We start from the raw sequence: 19,164 nt of genomic DNA on the forward strand, positions 1-19,164 counted from the left end.
CTTTTATTCTTTACATGAACTTGGTATGTCCAGTGTTTCAAATGGACGTGCAGCGTTTTGGAATGAACCGTTTAATTTGTTACAGAATCCGATCAGATTCTTTCTCCCTCTGACGTCTGATCATTTTCTGTTGTAATCGGCGCCGTTACAACTTTGAGTTAAAGATCAGGGACATCTCTAGTCTTAATCCCTCAGTTTTTCAGGACCTGGGGTCCCTCGCTCATATATCCTTCTAATAACCTCACGCTGTGTGAACTGCTGTGCACGAGGCAGGCTGAGGCCAGGGGTCCAAGCATTTATCTTTGTCGTGAAGGGGGATTCCGTCCGACTGAATAATTAATGTCCAATATATGATGACTCTGCGTGAAACAGTGCTGTGTGTTTTCCCTGAATAATTGCAGTCGGGGGGGGAGGGGGGGGGTGCGCGCACTGGCGCTCCCTCCAGGTGATCATGTTTCAGTGCGCCGGCTGTAGTGAATACACTAAAGAAGAGCTGGAGAGGGAAAATTACACCATACAATCTCTTTGGGGCCGTTAAGCAAATTAGTGTGAGTAACAAAATCTGTCCTTGACGTTTTGCGCCTGCATTTGCTGGATTAATGGAGAGTTTTATAAATGCTAAAATAGAAGTTCATGGTTTCGTTATAATTATGCTCGTCAAACCTCATTTCACAGGAATTGATTTTTTTAATTGTGTCTCAGAATCACATTATCTGATTTATATCAGGCCGCTGTTCCGTGGCCCGGCATGTATTTGTGGGTCTTCTCATCTCGTGAGCAGACGTCTGCAGAGCAATAGTGAAGCCATTCTGAGGACCGAATCTGGGAGCTTTGCCTTCAATTAGCTGTGCTTTGTGACTGATTCACCTGCGAGACGCGACAGAAGCCGAGAGACGAGACACACAGACCTCTCACTCAGTGTTTCAGACTCCAGGCTCGGAGCCGCTGCACTGTACAGTTCAGTGTTTCTCTGCTGTTCACACCTCGATCAGCTCCAGAAGGGATTAATCAGCTGATAATATCAGGAATTTTAACCAGGAAACCACAGTTATGCAGTTCAGGGGTTTCAGGACTGGAGCTGAACTCTGAACTAACTGCACCAGCAAACTCACAGAACCACGTCTGTCGACACACGACGTCGTTTTCCGCCCCACGACATTCAGTCTGATATTTAACGTTTGTGTTTCTCCATTTAAACGTCCTTTAAATCAGAAACAGAGAGTGAAGTTATACCGGCGGTCCGTGGCTCCGTCAGGGGGGGGGGGGGGGGGGGGGGGGGCGACTGTTCATCTCTCGGCTGTGAACATGAGCTAAAGTGATCTAAAGGCCAGCATTGATCACATCTGTGTTAATGAGCTGATGTCGTTATCGGGTTTTTCTCCTCTTTATGAACACCGTGGGATCCTTTACCCACCCTGACGTGAAGAGCCGGTGGGCTTCTGTGCTTTAAATGCTGTGAGAGACTCTCCAGAATAGGGAGAGGGGCTGAGTATGAGATGAATATAAATGTCAGGAAAACACAAATTTGGTATCTTTGCGCCAGTTTAAGTGGGAGCCGGAGTTCAGGGGGAAACTGTATAAGGATCTCAGCCTGTTTTATCGACTTTGTCCAGGTCACGTTTTTTCTCTTCCACAGTAAAGAGAGTGATTTTAGTCGTCTTTCACCTCTAGTTACGTTCATGTGGAGCAGGGAAGCCAGAAATTCCGTCCCAAATATGGAGACCACAACAGAAAAACCATGTGACCGAAACTCCGGGATAAAAATGTGCCGACATGTTGCGGCCTACACTTTAATGAAGCTATAGAGTATCCTGGATTTCTGTCCTTTTCTTTGAACTTTTTCCCCACCTTTTACTTTTCTTCCTGACCAACAGGTTGCAGAAGCTTGTGTCCTGTCAAATTCCTGCGAAACCCCAGCGTGTCGGCACTTATTGCCCGAGAATTTCTTTGCTTTGGGATTTATTTTGCACGTGCTTTGTGGATGCAGATGGATTAATATTTTTTTGCCACTCCCGGTATAGAATCTTTATAGAAAATAAGATTCTTGTTGCTTTTTACTGTATTTATGTTTATTGGAATTTATTGTTATGTAGCGTTTTACAGGCAAAACACAAAGACTGCCAAAATAAATAGTTGCCTAGATTTGAAGGACAGAGCTCGGACCTGTCTGAGATTCTTGGAGTAAATCACTTTTCCCGTGGTCTAGATAGCACTGACTCTAGAACTCTAGTACTCCGAAATTTTCCAAAGAATGGGAATGCTGACTGGGATAAATAAACTCACCTCTATGGTCAAATGAAAGAAAGAAGGAAGAAACTGCAGTATTTTCATCATTACTTCACGTCATCCTGCTGCTTGTGTCATCTGAGCCCAGTAAAAATTGAATCTCACAGATCCTTCTGATCTTTTTAAAGCAGGAGTGGGGAACTGAGGGCCGGAGTCCAGCAGGGTTTGGTGATTTCTCTGCTCTAACTTACTGTTGTATGCAAACGTTTGAACACGCCTGGTCAAATAACATGTTTTGGTGATTTTCGGAATTCAAATAAGTTAACTTCTTCGACAGGGAACCTAAATATGGCGTTTGCAGTTTGTAGGGCGCAATTTTTGATTGCTTTAGATATTTAACTATTAAAAAAACATAAATTATGAAGTATTCCATGATTTTCTTTATAATGTATTGTATCACCCCCCCCCTCAAAAAAAGGTTAAATTAGCAAATAAACGGAAATTTTGTGTGTGTGTTCTATGTGGAGGATGTGTTGCGTCCGTACCAGGTAAATATGGAAATTAGCCAGTGAGTTAAATTGGGTGCGTCTGAGCAGGAAAATCCCAAACTCTGCAGGAATCTGGCCCTTTTAGAAAAGTGCCTTACTGATTTTTCACCCTTTAACCAGCGTGAACTTGCAAATATGTCTGTCTGGCCACTTTCTAACTTTCTCTGATCTCTGACCCTCTTCTCTCGGCAGGCGTTGCGAGGCCAGGCTGCAAGTAGTGTGAGCAGGAGCCCAGACGTAGGATCTGAGGCCGGCGCTCGGAGGGTGTTACCATGGCGACCAGCGGGCAGATGGGCCGGTTGGTTGTGCTGTTGGCCGTGGTGGTGGTGGCCCACGCCTCCATCTTCCTGTCCAACCACAGGATGAAACCTCGTTTTAACCGGGACCGCCGCAACATCCGGCCCAACATCATCCTCATCCTCACTGATGACCAGGACATCGAGCTGGGTGAGCCTCGCTGCACCTTCACATATCTACATTACAATAGCGTTCCATAAAAGAGAAGTAGGGATGAAAAACTTGTATGCCACATAGAAAAGTTATGCCATTTTCCAGCATACTGCCACCTGCTGGGCAGCAGCATTCCAACAGCAGCTGAAAACTATACTAACCTACCCTTCTAACCTTAGGGAAGTAGCCATATTTATACTGAGGGGGCAGTCGTGGGCTGGAGGTTAGGGAACCAGCCTCGTGACCAGAAGGTCACCGGTTCGATCCCCAGAGCTGACATCACATGACTGAGGTGTCCTTGAGCAAGACACCTAACCCCCAACTGCTCCCCGGGCGCTGCGGATAGGGCTGCCCACCGCTCAGGGCAAGTGTGCTCACTGCCCCCTAGTGTGTGTGTGCTCACTAGTGTGTATGTGGTGTTTCATTTCACAGCTGGGTTAAATGCAGACTAATAAGGGTCTCTTAATTAATTAATCTTAATCTAGATCAAATGATCAATAGAAGCAGAAAATGTGTGAGTAATTATACTTCAGTGAGAGAGGAAAACACCTCGTAGCACCAGCGAAGAAGTCAACATGGGAGACAATGCACTTTAAGGGGTGAATGCTCCGACGCTCAGCACTCACTGACACGGCCAGCAAGCAGGCAGGTCACTTCTTGCCATACAAAGTGTTGGCATACAAAGTGGGGCAAAGTGTTAGGGCTACATGACCCGCTAAATGCAGCTTTGTTCAGAGACTCTCCAAACAGTGTTATGGCAAAAAAAGAAAAATATGTCTTATATCCCCTCTTTGAAGGCGTATGATGCCCTAAATGTAACTAAAGCCCAGCAGTGAGGAGCTGAACTTTCCCCTCCTCTGCTGTCCCTGTAGACGGGCAGGGTCGCCTACAGAGCGGCGCTAGTAGCTGATAATGAAGTGATGCTCTTTTATTAGAGGGTCTCATTTCAGAGGGAAGATCTCAACCACTACCCCTTGTAACTCAGTTCCGAGGGGCAAGGAGACACTCAAAAACAAGGGGTAGGGGTAAAAGTAAGAAATGAGATTGGGCCTTGGACTCTTGAGTGAACGGTACATATAATCTGTTTACGTGCATCAAATTTATTTAAAAAAAAAAACCTGGAAATTTGTTTTTTTCCATGCATAAGTTCCCATTCAGGACTGCAGCATCCAGGCCAGCTTTCACATGACAGCAGCAACAGTAATAATCTCAAAGCAAATTCTGGGGCAGCTGTGACACCGTTGCTGTTCTGGAATGGGTTTTTAAATTATTTCCAATCTCTCTAAACCTCCAATTTCTCCAACCCTTTTGAAATGTACATTAGTCAGATAGTCTGAATGAGAGCAGCTGGGATATATTATGCTGCTCACTATGTCAGTGTTGAAATAGCAGAGACACAGGAGGCACTAATTGAGCTGGAAGTGAGTAAGACCCTCTCGAAAGACAAGCACACCAAGCTCCCTTCTCACTGCTTAATGAGCAGACAGTGTCATATCTCAGCCCTAACATGAACAATGGAAGAGTTCTTTCAAAGATCACACACTGCTGTGAGGGACTGAATAAGGGCGCTCGGCTGTGTGTGTGTGTGTGTGTGTGTGTGTGTGTGTGTGTGTGTGTGTGTGTGTGCATGCTTGCATGCCTGCCTAATACCTACATGACTAATTTGGGCCAGAGACGTGTTCTGTTTTATGACACACAGAGGTATCTTTAGATGTTCTAGGGCTCTGAGACACTGAAGCAATTAGAGAGGAAAGTCTCCGCTGTTTGTACTGCTGGACAAGGAGCCCAGTATCATCACACACACACACACACACACACACACACACACACACACACACACACACACTCACTGCTCACCTCTAGTGCAGCTGTGAATATCAAAGACTTTTATTTATATACTTACACTCTTCTCTACTTATCTACCTTTCCTCTTCTCTCCTCTGCTCTTCTCTGTTCTTCTCTTTTCTTCTCTCCTCTTCTCTACTATTATTTTCTCCCCTCTGCTCTTCTCTTCTCTGCTCTTCATTTCTCCTTTTCTCTCCTCTTCTTGTCTCTTCTCTTCTCTACTCTTCTCTCCTCTTCTCTCCTCTTCTTGTCTATTCTCTTCTCTACTCTTCTCTTCTCTACTCTTCTCTCCTCTTCTCTTCTCTACTCTTCTCTTCTCTACTCTTCTCTCCTCTTCTCTACTCTACTCTTCTCTCCTCTTCTTGTCTATTCTCTTCTCTACTCTTCTCTCCTCTTCTCTTCTCTACTCTTCTCTCCTCTTCTCTTCTCTACTCTACTCTTCTCTCCTCTTCTTGTCTTTTCTCTCCTCTATCTTCTCTCCTCTTCTCTTCTCTACTCTACTCTACTCTTCTCTCCTCTGCTCTTCTCTACTATTCTTTTCTCCCCTCTGCTCTTCTCTTCTCTGCTCTTCATTTCCCCTTTTCTCTCCTCTTCTTGTCTCTTCTCTTCTCTACTCTTCTCTCCTCTTCTCTACTCTTCTCTCCTCTTCTCTCCTCTTCTTGTCTATTCTCTTCTCTACTCTTCTCTTCTCTCCTCTTCTCTTCTCTACTCTACTCTTCTCTCCTCTTCTTGTCTATTCTCTTCTCTCCTCTTCTCTTCTCTTCTCTACTCTTCTCTCCTCTTCTTGTCTATTCTCTTCTCTCCTCTTCTCTTCTCTACTCTACTCTACTCTTCTCTCCTCTTCTGTCCTCTACTCTTCCCTACTCTTCTCTCCTCTTCTCTCCTCTTCTTGTTTCTTCTCTACTCTTCTCTTCTTTACTCTTCTCTTCTCTACTCTTCTCTCCTCTTCTTGTCTCTTCTCTCCTCTTCTTTACTCTTCTCTTCTCCCCTCTCCTTCTCGATCTCTCTCTCTCTCTCCCCCCTCTCCCTCTCGATCTCTCTCTCTCTCTCTTTCTCTCTCTCTCCCCCTCTCTCTTTCTCTCTCTCTCCCCCTCTCGATCTCTCTCTCTCTCTCTCTCTTTCTCTCTCTCTCCCCCCTCTCTTTCTCTCTCTCTCTCTCTCTCTCTCTCTTTCTCTCTCCCCCTCTCGATCTCTCTCTCTCTCTCTCTGTCTCTCCCCCCCCCCCCCCCCCCCCCCCCCCCCCCCCCCCTCTCTCTCTCTCTCTCTCTCTCTCTCTCTCTCCCCCTCTTGATCTCTCTCTCTCTCTCTCTCTCTCTCTCTCTCTTTCTCTTTCTTACCAAGCCTGGCTGTACATGGTGAAACTTTCACACATCTGATTGCACACTGCGCACAACATAATTTTCATGCAACTTCGTTACACAATAAGAAAATAAATACAGTCAGAGGTATAAAGGCTTTATAAAGTCATCCGTGATTTATTGTACGTCTGTATGGTCATATGTTGTTATAAAGGCACTTATATAGATTATTTTTTTAATTACTTTTCATCTTTCATCTCAAAAGATCAGCAGTCACCATTCAAACAGCTTTCTGGCTAATGAGGCTAATTGCTTACCAGCAAACAAACCACACTGATTTCTTTATCATGTGTCAGTTGAAATGATATCCTGGTGTGTAATCAGCATTTTGCCTGACTGAATCCTTTAACAAAGTTCAGGCACTTTCAGCTGTCGTGAGTTGCGGGAAGCTACATTTTTCGCAAGTGGAAAGTCGTTAAGTGTCTGAAGTTACATCAAAGTTTCACCCTGTATAGCCAGCATATCACCGTTGTTGGAAGAAAACCTCATATGTCCAAAATGGGAACTTTACAGGGGAAGGAAAAAACCTCCTTTACTTTTAATGGAAGTCAATGGAACCAGACGTCTTTCCAAGCTATTTTGGGCCTTTTCTTTTGGTCCATTCATCATGAAATTTACACACAATGTAAAGACCAACAGGCATTTTCAAAATATATTAAACACTGAAAGACGTCAAAAATGGAGATACGAGGTTTTCTTCTGACAGCAGCGATATAGACCTTCATATCAGCATGACCCGTGTTCCTGTATTCCTCATCACATCCTATTAACCCTCTTCTGCATCACAGCAATTATATATATATATATATATATATATATATATATATATATACCCGCGACCCTGACGGAGAAGCGGTTTTGAAAATGGATGGATGCATATATATATATATATATATATATATCTGATTCACTTTTCTTGCGTAAAATCGACCTGATTATTGAATTCGAATGATCTTTTATAATAATAATGCGGGCATGGGTCCCTTTGGAATATGTTGCCTTGAGGCAACATTGTGCAACAAGGTCTGAAAGTGCTCACTAAGAGATAGTATGACCAAATATATGCTTTTTTTTTTTGCTGACTCTAACTCTGCCCTTTATTGTTAACCCTGTCCATGTCCATAAATATACATAACGTTATTGTAAAGTGAGGAAAACGTGTGTTGCCCTGAGGCAACATCGAGCAATCAATTGATGCTCATGTGTCTGCTCTTGTTAAATGTCAGACTTGTGTTTTCCTGTAGTCTTTAATCAAAGTGTAATGACTTTGATTAGAGAGAAAACACTCGGCTAGATAAGAGACCCTCGCACCGAGCTTCGCTCAGGGACGCGTCGCCGTACAGATGGAAAATGCATTATGGTTTCTAAGTCATGTTGACGTTAAATGGACAGGAGGAAGCAGCTTCTAAATCAATTCTCGTCAAAATGAATAATGAATCCAGCTTTTTCACAGCGCTACTCATCAGCGCTGAGGTCCGTTCTACCTGCACTTTAAAGGAATCTATACTGACATTTGCCAGCGAGGTGCAGCTGCGTTTTCTGTTTTGTTTTGTGTGTGTTGTTGGCCTTTGAATATGGATTTGTGGAGGTTTGGTGATCCTGCATGAAAAGGCCATGTGGAGCCAGCCTTCCTGTCTCCGTGCACATCAATCCAGCCCATCCGGTGTGTGTGTGTGTGTGTGTGTGTGTGTGTGTGTGTGTGTGTGTGAGAGAGAGAGAGAGAGAGAGAGAGAGAGAGAGAGACCGAGAGACACTGGCTATAAGAGACTGAGGCAGGAACAAAGGCACAGCAGCGAGGTGTAATAAGCGATTATACTTTCTGCTTCGCAACTGAGTTTCTTCCCAGATGTCATGAAGCTCATATTCTCCATTTAATTCAGCTCAAGCTTCCCAAACCCACACATCTGCTGCTCACGGTGTAAAAGAGTCTCTCGGACAGATGATGTCACTCAGAACTGCTGCCAGTAGATCTTCCTGAGGGAGACGAGCAAACCGCCTCACACTAAACACACAAACACATCGGCTCCATCAAAATCAGCCAAATAAACAGGGTAACGGAATAAACATCAACTCAGTGGAGAAAGTAAACAGAATAACCCAGTTAAAATAAACTAATAAACAAAGTAAACAAACTGCTAATTAAAATGAAAAAAAAACTATGTAATGTGAATTAAGAAAGTCAATAACCAGAAAAACTAAAAATCCACAGAAGAAACAAAAATCAACAGAGAAAACAGAATAACTAAAGTAAATAACCAGGTAAAATAACTAAAAATCAACAGAATTAATGATGTAAATAAACAGAATAACTCAAATAAGATCACCTAACGTAAATAACCAGGTAAAATAACTAAAAATCAACAGAATTAATGATGTAAATAAACAGAATAACTCAAATAAGATCAACTAAAGTAAATAACCAGGTAAAATAACTAAAAATCAACAGAATTAATGATGTAAATAAACAGAATAACTCAAATAAGATCAACTAAAGTAAATAACCAGGTAAAATAACTAAATATCAACAGAATTAATGATGTAAATAAACAGAATAACTCAAATAAGATCAACTAACGTAAATAACCAGGTAAAATAACTAAATATCAACAGAATTAATGATGTAAATAAACAGAATAACTCAAATAAGATCAACTAAAGTAAATAACCAGGTAAAATAACTAAATATCAACAGAATTAATGATGTAAATAAACAGAATAACTCAAATAAGATTAACTAATGTAAATAACCAGGTAAAATGACTAAAAATCAACAGAATTAATGATGTAAATAAACAGAATAACTCAAATAAGATCAACTAAAGTAAATAACCAGGTAAAATAACTAAATATCAACAAAATTATTGCTGTAAATAAACAGAATAACTCAAATAAAATCAACTAAAGTAAATAACCAGGTAAAATAACTAAATATCAACAAAATTAATGATGTAAATAAACAAAATAACTCCATTAAAAGCAAATAAATAAAGTAAATAACTGGATAAACTAACTAAAAATAAATAAAATGAATGAAGTAAATAAACAGAATAACTAAAAAAAATCAACTAACTAAAATTAATAATATTAACACAGTAAATAAACAGAATAACTCAAATAAGATAAATAAGGAAAGAAAATAACCAGATAAACCAGATAACTAAAAATCTACAAAATTAACAAAGTAAATAAACAGACTCAAAATCAACTAAATACAAAAGTAAATAACCAGGAAAATAAAAATCAACAGAAGAAAGAAATTAAATAAACAGAACCAAATAACCAAGAGACCAATAAATAAAAAAATAACTAAATAAACAAAGTAAATAAACAGAACTGTTAAATAAAGATGAACTAAATAAATGAACCTAAAAAACAGGTCAAAGAAATAATCATAAACTAAATAAACAAAAGAACCAGGTTAAAATAAACAAAATAACAACATCACAAATAAAACAAATAAACATTAAATAAATGGTTCAATCAAAAAAAGACTAAATGAAGGAATTTAACTAAAATGCACCAACTAAATTAATAAAAACAACAAGATTAACTAATTTAATTCAAATAAACAAAATAAATAAACTAAATTTACAGATAAACTGTGGAAATTAAACCAATTAAGTAGATCAATAAAATAAAAATGAACTAAATAAATTATTTCAATAAACAAATCAACTAAATCACATAAATTGTAATAAATATATGAAATAAATGGATAAACTAAAGGAAGTGAACAAAATAAATGTGAGAGAGAGAGAGAGAGGGAGGGAGGGAGATAGAGGGAGGAGAGCGAGAGAGAGTACATACTTCATCATGAGGATAACGAACTGAACAGTGTGTGGCTGTTAATGGTGTTTGGTAGTGTGTGTGTGTGTGTGTGTGCGTGTGTGTGTGTGTGTGTGTGTGTGTGTGTGAGAGAGAGAGAGACACAGTAAAAACTAATCTCTCTCTCTCTCTCTCTCCTCCCTCTCTCTCTCTCTCTCTCCTCCCTCTCTCTCTCTCTCTCTCTCTCTCTCCTCCCTCTCTCTCTCTCTCTCTCTCTCTCTCTCTCTCAGGCTCCATGCAGGTGATGAATAAGACTCGGCGGATCATGGAGCAGGGTGGGACACACTTCTCCAACGCCTTTGTGACCACACCCATGTGTTGCCCGTCGCGCTCCTCCATGCTGACGGGGAAATACGCCCACAACCACAACACCTACACCAACAACGAGAACTGCTCTTCACCCAGCTGGCAAGTCCAGCACGAGCCACGCACATTCGGAGTCTATCTCAACAACACGGGCTACAGGACAGGTGTGTACACGCAGAGTGACAGAGGAGCACGTCTCATATCCATCATGACGCATATACACTACATTTCCAAAAGTTTTCACTCACCCATCCAAATCACTGAGTTCAGGTGTTCCAGTCACTTCCACTGCCACAGGTGTATAAAGCCGAGCCCCTAGACCTGCAGACTGCTTCTACAGACATTAGTGAAAGAATGGGTCACTCTCAGGAGCTCAGAGAATTCCAGCGTGGTGCCGTGATCGGACGCCACCTGTGCAGCAAGTCCAGTTGTGAAATTTCCTCACTACTAAATATTCCACAGCCAACTGTCAGTGGGATTATAACAAAGTGGAAGTGATTGGGAACGACAGCAGCTCAGCCACGAAGTGGTCGGCCACGTAAAATGACAGAGCGGTCAGCGGATGCTGAGGGGCATAGTGCGCAGAGGTCACCGACTTTCTGCAGCGTCAATCACTACAGACCTCCAAACTTCATGTGGCCTTCAGATCAGCTCAAGAACAGCGTAGAGAGCTTCATGGAATGGGTTTCCATGGCCGAGCAGCTGCATCCAAGCCTTACATCACCAAGCACAATGCAAAGCGTGGAATGCAGTGGTGTAAAGCGCCGCCACTGGACTCTAGAGCAGTCTCTAGTCTGCTTCAGGCTACACTTAAAAGGTCTGTTTGAGATTATATAACTTTATATGGTTTGCGTCAAATGTGAGATGATTTAGGCTCAGTGCTAATTGGACAGGCATAAACATTCCCTACATATAAGCTACATTAGTCTCATATCTTCAGGGCAAAATCAAAGAAGCGAGCTTCAGACGCCAAACATGTCTTGACTGTCAGAATCTGACACGTAGACATATCTACATGAACTATATTCTCAGCCCTGGAGGAATTCTCAACTGCACGATCAAGTGCTTTCCCTGCTTTACCACCTGATTCAGCTTAAGAAGTAAATCTTTCATTCCTTATTCCAAGGAAAGCTAAATTCTGTGCAGTGCAGGGGTCTCCCAGGCCTGGATTTGTGTGTTTTCCTTTCCAAACATCATTTTTCACCCCTGCTGAAGTCCATGAAAGTTTCTAACTAGGTTAGCTTCATATGTCTGTAAGAGTGAATTCCATCACCATTATATATACAGTGCTCAACACGTTCTGGACGCATCTGCCACTTTTTTCATTCAGGCTAAATTGATTTCTTCCCCTTAAGTGCTGTTATATCATAGTAAACAGACATGTGGTGACCTTTTCAAACGCACACACTGGAGATTCTGTTTGACAAGCCCTGCGGTCTCACACACACTCTGTCAACGTCTCCCACACCCTCACACACTCTCGTACGTACTCGGACTGAGGCGCTGACAGAGCCTGCTCCTAAAGACGGTTTACATTAGATTAAAAGCCTCAGGATGGTTGTAGATAATCAGGACATTAGCCGTTTTGTGTGTGTGTGTGTGTGTGTGTGTGTGTGTGTGTGTGCATAAACACTGCTTCCAGGAAAATGCTTGAGCTGTGATGTGAAATACACACACACACACACACACACACAATGCAGACTTGTTTTTCTGTGGTGTCAGGATGTCCAATGTGTGTATATATACAGGATGTCCTATATATGTATATACGGCTGTTGTTGGAACAAAACCTACCTTGCTTTTAATGTAAGTCAATGGAACCAGACATCTTTCCAAGTCATTCTGGGTCATTCATCATGAAATTTACATACAATGTTAAAAATTTTCAAATTATACCAAAAACTGACAACCAATAAAAAATGTGTATATATATATATATATATATATATGTTTAAAATAACTCATAGGCATTACAAATATTCATTTGTGTAGGCTCTTACTTGCTCAAATTTGCTTGTGTAGAAAGACTCTATTATACCGACATACAGGGCATCAGCAGCTAAGCTTCAGCTTAAAATATTACCAGACTAATTATATATCACTGCTGTCGGATCAAAACCTCATATCTCCAAAATGTCAACTTTACAGGAGAAGCAAATAACCTATTTTACTTTTAATGTAAGTCTATGGAACCAGATTTTTTTCCAAGCAAATTTGGGTAAATTCTGTTGGTCCGTTCATCAGGAAATTTACACACAATTTATAGCACCACAGGCGTTTTCAAATTATGTCAAAAACTGAAAAATGACTAAAATGGAGATATGAGGTTTTGTTCCGACAGCAGTGATATGTCCACTTTTTTTGTCTCTCCATAGGAGTCACTGGCGTTACTGGTCGTCATCGGTGTTCCACATAATAAAGGAAACACCAGAGACGTTTTTAATGATCAGTGCATTTTACAGAACATCAAACCACACGCTGTCCATCAGAGAACGTCCACTAAAATATGGAATTTAATCCATTTGTGCTTCTATTTTTTCACAATGACCTCAGAATAAAGTCGGTCACACCAGTGACGTCAGCTAAAAGCTTCATATGAGATCATGAGCTGAATGAGAAGATCTCTGAGAACTGAGAGACACAGTGGACTCACCATGAGCTTTTCTCCATAGATCCTCAGAAAACAGGTCGAAGGAGGTCGAGTGACGTCATCGGTGTGACTTTTATTTCAGAATTAGAGATTTTTGTTACGCAGTAACACCAGTGACACGACTCCTGGGGACTTTTATTATATAATTTATAATATTTATTTGTTTTCTTTGTCATTTAAATAATATATTTCATAGTCACGTAGAGACTATTGTAGTTAAAATTGCAGAAAAATATTTTTTTAACCCAAATTATGGCCTCAGCCTTCACACACGACTGAGAGGACAAGCTTTTCTGTGGTGCTTGGAGTTCTGTGATTGATTTGAAAGCCAGTGTTGCTAAACAGAGGCTCAAGAAGGTGTAACATATAAATAAATTATAAACATAATGTTTTTCAAGCCTAATAGATCTGTAAACACTAGGGACACAAAAATGGACGTTTCCAAAGAACGATTCATATAGAAAATGTGGATAGATGATGAAAGGATGAACAGAATTACTTGGAATAAAATATCTTTACATGAACGCACAATGAAAGTTAAGGATGGTTATTAATTACTTTAATGTTACCCTTTTGGAGGAATGAGGACGTTATTCTGGAGACTTTGAGTTGAAGTATTTACTGAAGGATTTACTGAAACACTAAAACACAATAAAGCACATTACAGGCTTCAAATGTCAGAGTTTAAACTAGAGCAACATCAGAGTTTCACCCAATGTGGGAAAGTCAATGTACACCACTGTTAATGTTCACCACCGTTAGCCTGGCACTGACTTAACACTGCTTATAATGCATTATAAATACAATTCATAACGTATAATAAACATAGCTATGAAGTGTAATTCAGTCTAATTTATTCTTCTAACTACTTATAACCATGTTTATAATGCCTTATGCATGCATTATAACATGTTATAGATGTGTTTATAGATGCAGATAAAAGAGATTTTTAAAGAGATAAAAACATTTCCAAAATATAGTAAAATAAAATAAATAAAAACATGAGAATGCATCTGTATAAGATGCTTTTTTAAAGCCTAATACTAACATCGTCCTAGATGGCAAAAAATGCACTTTATAAAGTCAGGATATTTTATTGGCTCTGTTTTTTATTGTTTTGTCCAGAAGATGTACAAACACACACACACACACACCCACCCACACACACACACACACACACACACACACACACACACCCACTCATATGTAGGCACCTGGCAGTGAGTCAGCTTTTAGTGGTTCGAGTAATCCATTAGAGCAGCACACTTTCTCTGGGAGTGACGGGCTTAGCCAATGAAAGCCCTGACATCCAACCTAATGTAATGCCTGCAATATCAACATTCATCTAATCATCCCTCTAATCCACCCAGAGAGCTGTGTGTGGGTGTGTGTGTAGGGGGGTGTGTGGAATAATGTTTACCTCCTTGGGTTCAGCTTATAGAACGGCTGAAGCTTTGATAATGTTCTGAGGGAAGCGATGCTGCTGCGTTTCATATCATTCCAATGGGCTCGTGATTCTTCACTGCACATCTGAGCAAAATGAAGTGGCATTTGAATTAGACTGTAGACTGTGGAGTTAATAAACTGAGCGAAATGAATATGACTTGTTAATGGTTGTTGGAGTTGTTCCATTAATCAACTCATGAAGCACAGTGTCTGCTGGCTGCGGAAACTGAGAGGATCAGTGACCGTGATTTATCCAGAATTCATATTGAATTCCAGGGCCTAAATAAACAAACACTAGGGGGCAGTGAGCACACTTGCCTGGAGTGGTGGGCAGCCCTATCCACAGTGCCCAGGGACCAGTTGGGGGTTAGATGGCTTATTAAATACATTCATATGACAGTCTGTGGAAACACTATATTGCCAAAACTATTCCTTTACCCATCCAAATAATTTAATCCAGGTGTTCCAATCACTTCCATGGCCACAGGTGTATAAAGCCGAGCCCCTAGGCCTGCAGACTGCTTCTACAGACATTAGTGAAAGAATGGGTCGCTCTCAGGAGCTCAGTGAACTCCAGCGTGGTACCGTGATCGGACGCCACCTGTGCAGCAAGTCCACTCGTGAAATTTCCTCACTACTAAATATTCCACAGTCAACTCTCATGCCACCACTGGACTCTAGAGCAGTGGAGACGTGACCAATCACACTTCCAATGGATGACTCTGGGTTTGGCGGTTGCCAGGAGACGGTATTGTCTGACTGCAGTGAGCCTAGTGTAAAATTTGGTGGAGGGGGGATCATGGTGTGGGGTTGTTTTCCAGGAGTTGGGCTCGGCCCCTTAGTTCCAGTGAAAGGAACTCTTAAAGCTTCAGCACCAAGAGATTTTGGACAATTTCCTGCTCCCAACTTTGTGGGAACAGTTTGGGGACGGCCCCTTCCTGTTCCAACATGACTGAGCACCAGTTCACAAAGCAGGTCCATAAAGACGTGGATGAGCCAGTTTGGTGTAGAAGAACTTGACTGCAACCTGACAGAACACCTTTGGGATGAATTAGAGTGGAGACTGTGAGCCAGGCCTTCTCGTCCAACATCAGTGTCTGACCTCACAAATGTGCTTCTGGAAGAAGCATTTTTTTGGTGTCATAGTGTATCAATAGAACACATAACATTTCTGCTAACAGTTATATACACACACAATAACAACATGTGGAAAAGTAATCTAAGGGAAAGAATGCTGTGCTACAGTACGGTATGCACACACTTCCCTCCTGTTTGGACGTGCATGGTGAGTATTGAAAACAGTGCCAGTGCTGTTTATCACTTCCAAATGGGCCACTGTTTATCTCTTAATATAGCTTAGTAACCCTGAGCACATCCACTGGCCTGTGATATTGGTGTATTATCTACTTTACGTTTGATGCTTAGGAACCTCATTTACATGTTTGTTAGTTTAAGATCTCATGATCTCCTCCTCACTCCATCAGCCTGATGCATCCCTTACTACTCAGTGTTCCGGGACCTCATTATTTATAAATTAAGCCCTGATATCAGCCGTTTTAAACCTGAACTGGGCTTTCGTCTATTTTTACAGTTAACTGTGTGTGGTGCAGTATCTGAAACCACATCAACAAGGCTGAGGTTACCTTACAACTCAGTACTGCCTTGAAGTTTTGGGGTAAAATTATGTGAATTAGATTTCTGGCTGAATCCTTGGAGAATACAAAGCGACAAGATGCTTAACAATTATAATAAAAATGCATTTAATTTATATACCACGCTTTTCATGACCATTTCAACCCAAGGTGCTCTACAGAAAAACAGAACAACGTTTATAAGACACATTTAAAGACAGGAGTCTTAAGATTCTGCTTGAATTACTTAAAACAACACAAAATACATAAAAGACATTTGAAAGGAAATTTCATGGAATATGTGAAAGATCCAGAGTTCACAAGCAAAGCAGAATAATGCATGAAAACAGGTCTAAAAAGAAAAGTCGGTCCCACTTTATTAAGTGTGTCTAATAACTGTGTAGTTACATGTGAACAACGTGTGCAACAACAATGTAACTACTAATACTTAGTCAGTGTTACTGAGGGAGTACAGAAGTACAGCTTGTGTAATTAAACATGTATCAACTTCAGTTTTGCCTCATGTAATTACACAAGTGTGTCTTAATAGTTGTAACAGTTGATTCTCTCTCATGTAATTACACAAGTGTGTCTTAATAGTTGTAACAGTTGATTCTCTCTCATGTAATTACACAAGTGTGTCTTAATAGTTGTAACAGTTGATTCTCTCTCATGTAATTACACAAGTGTGTCTTAATAGTTGTAACAGTTGATTCTCTCTCATGTAATTACACAAGGGTAATAACACATGTAATTACATTCATAATCAGACTAGAGCAGCACGTCTTTTCCAGCAGTAAAGGGAAATATATAATAACTTCCATTAGACATTATTCAGACTGTATCTGCCAGCTGTTCTAACATTTAGCCAGTGTTTATGTTGGCAGTGCTGAGACACTGTAACCAGTTTCAGCTTTAAACCAGTCTGTAATGTGATGGACCAGCAGACGCCCCCTTATATTAACCTGGAACTGTTATAACACTAATTAAACGTTGCATTTCCCCCAAAGCAGCGTCTGTATAACCACTGCATTAATATACAGTACCTACATAACAACTACACAGGACCTGTCCGCTTATTTTAAAGTGTAACAGTAACACTACGCTAGACAGTTCCTGTGTAGAAGATCCTCTTGTGTAATTACATGAGGCAAAACTGATGTTGATACATATATAATTACATAGGCTGTACGTCTGTACTCCCTCAGTAACACTGACTAAATATTAGTAGTTACATAGTTGTTGCACACGTTGTTCACATGTAACTACACAGTTATTAGACACACTTAATAAAGTGGGACCGACTAAATCATTAGTAGTTGCAGTGTTGTTGCATATGTTATTCATGTGTAATTATACAGTTATTAGAGACACTTAATATAAAGTGGGACTGGAAAGTCTTTATGAAAAGAGACCAAAATAAATGTATAAAAACACGTCCAAAAAGAAAAGTCTTAAGATTCTTTTGAGAAGAGATAAAGAAGCAGAATTTCTTAGAGATTCAGGAAACTCGTTCTGTAATTGTGGACCTAATATACTGAGAGCGCTGTCGCCCCTGGAGCAGAACTTAGAACGTGGAACTACCAGCAGATGCAAGGATCTAGATGGAAGCAGGATTGGAGCTTGAGGAAGTAAAAGATCCTACAGATGTACTGGAGCTTGGGGCGTGTAAACGTTTATAGAGCAAAAGTAAAATTTTGAAATTAATGCTCACTCTGTGTGTGTGTGTGTGTGTGTGTGTGTGTGTGTGTGTGTGTGTGTGTGTGTGTGTGTGTGTGCTGCAGCGTTCTTTGGGAAGTATCTGAATGAGTATAATGGCAGCTACATCCCTCCCGGCTGGCGAGAGTGGGTGGGCATTGTGAAGAACTCCCGATTCTACAACTACACCATCTGCAGGAACGGCGTCCGAGAGAAGCATGGATTCGAATACTCACAGGTGTGTGTGTGTGTGTTTGAGCTTGAAGAGTCCTCTTGTACATGTATTGATCACTCTCTCCCTCCCCTTTCTCTCTCTCTCTCTCTCTCTCTCTGTCCCTCCCCCTTTCTCTCTCTCTCTCTCTCTCTCTCTCTCTGTCCCTCCCCCTCTCTCTCTCTCTCTCTCTCTCTCTCTCTCTCTCTCTCTCTTTCCCTCCCCCTTTCTCTCTCTCTCTCTCTCTCTCTCTCCCTCCCCCTTTCTCTCTCTCTCTCTCTCACTCTCTCTCTCTCCCTCCCCCTTTCTCTCTCTCTTTCCCTTTCTCTCTCTCTCTCTCTCTCTCTCTCTCTCTCTCTCTCTCCCTTTCTCTCTCTCTCTCTCTCCCTCCCCCTTTCTCTCTCTCTCCCTCCCCCTTTCTCTCTCTCTCTCTCTCACTCTCTCTCTCTCCCTCCCCCTTTCTCTCTCTCTTTCCCTTTCTCTCTCTCTCTCTCTCTCTCTCTCTCTCTCTCTCTCTCTCTCTCCCTTTCTCTCTCTCTCTCTCTCCCTCCCCCTTTCTCTCTCTCTTTCCCTTTCTCTCTCTCTCTCTCTCTCTCTCTCTCTCTCTCTCTCTCTCTCCCTTTCTCTCTCTCTCTCTCTCCCTCCCCCTTTCTCTCTCTCTCCCTCCCCCTTTCTCTCTCTCTCCCTCCCCGTCTCTCTCTCTCTCTCTCTCTCTCTCTCTCTCCCCGTCTCTCGCTCTTTCTCTCTCTCTCTCTCTCTCCCCGTCTCTCTCTCTCTCTTTCTCTCTCTCTCTCTCTCCCTTTCTCTGTCTCCCCGTCTCTCTCTCTCTCTCTCTCTCTCTCTCTCTCTCTCTCTCTCTCCCCCAGTCTGATCCACCTGATACATCCAACAGTAAAGTGTATTACACCTTGGTTACATTTGCATATCGCTGTTGAGCCAGATATTTATCCATTTTTAAAATTATTTCTCA

At 41.3% G+C, this 19,164-nt stretch overlaps 1 protein-coding gene across 5 annotated transcripts in view; it reads left to right on the forward strand.

The window, feature by feature from the left end:
* Positions 1-19,164, forward strand: part of sulf2b (sulfatase 2b) — a 279,026-nt gene that overhangs the window by 205,325 nt on the left and 54,537 nt on the right. For all 5 annotated transcript variants that reach the window (XM_017700971.2, XM_017700972.2, XM_037541208.1 and 2 more), the window contains 3 exons: positions 2,967-3,221; positions 10,483-10,722; positions 18,070-18,221. In XM_017700971.2, the coding sequence (XP_017556460.1) occupies positions 3,047-3,221; positions 10,483-10,722; positions 18,070-18,221 (567 nt within the window). In that variant the 5' untranslated portion in view covers positions 2,967-3,046. The remainder of the gene's footprint in view (positions 1-2,966; positions 3,222-10,482; positions 10,723-18,069; positions 18,222-19,164) is intronic.

Source organism: Pygocentrus nattereri, chromosome 9, assembly GCF_015220715.1.
Source record: "Pygocentrus nattereri isolate fPygNat1 chromosome 9, fPygNat1.pri, whole genome shotgun sequence".
NCBI lineage: Eukaryota > Metazoa > Chordata > Actinopteri > Characiformes > Serrasalmidae > Pygocentrus > Pygocentrus nattereri.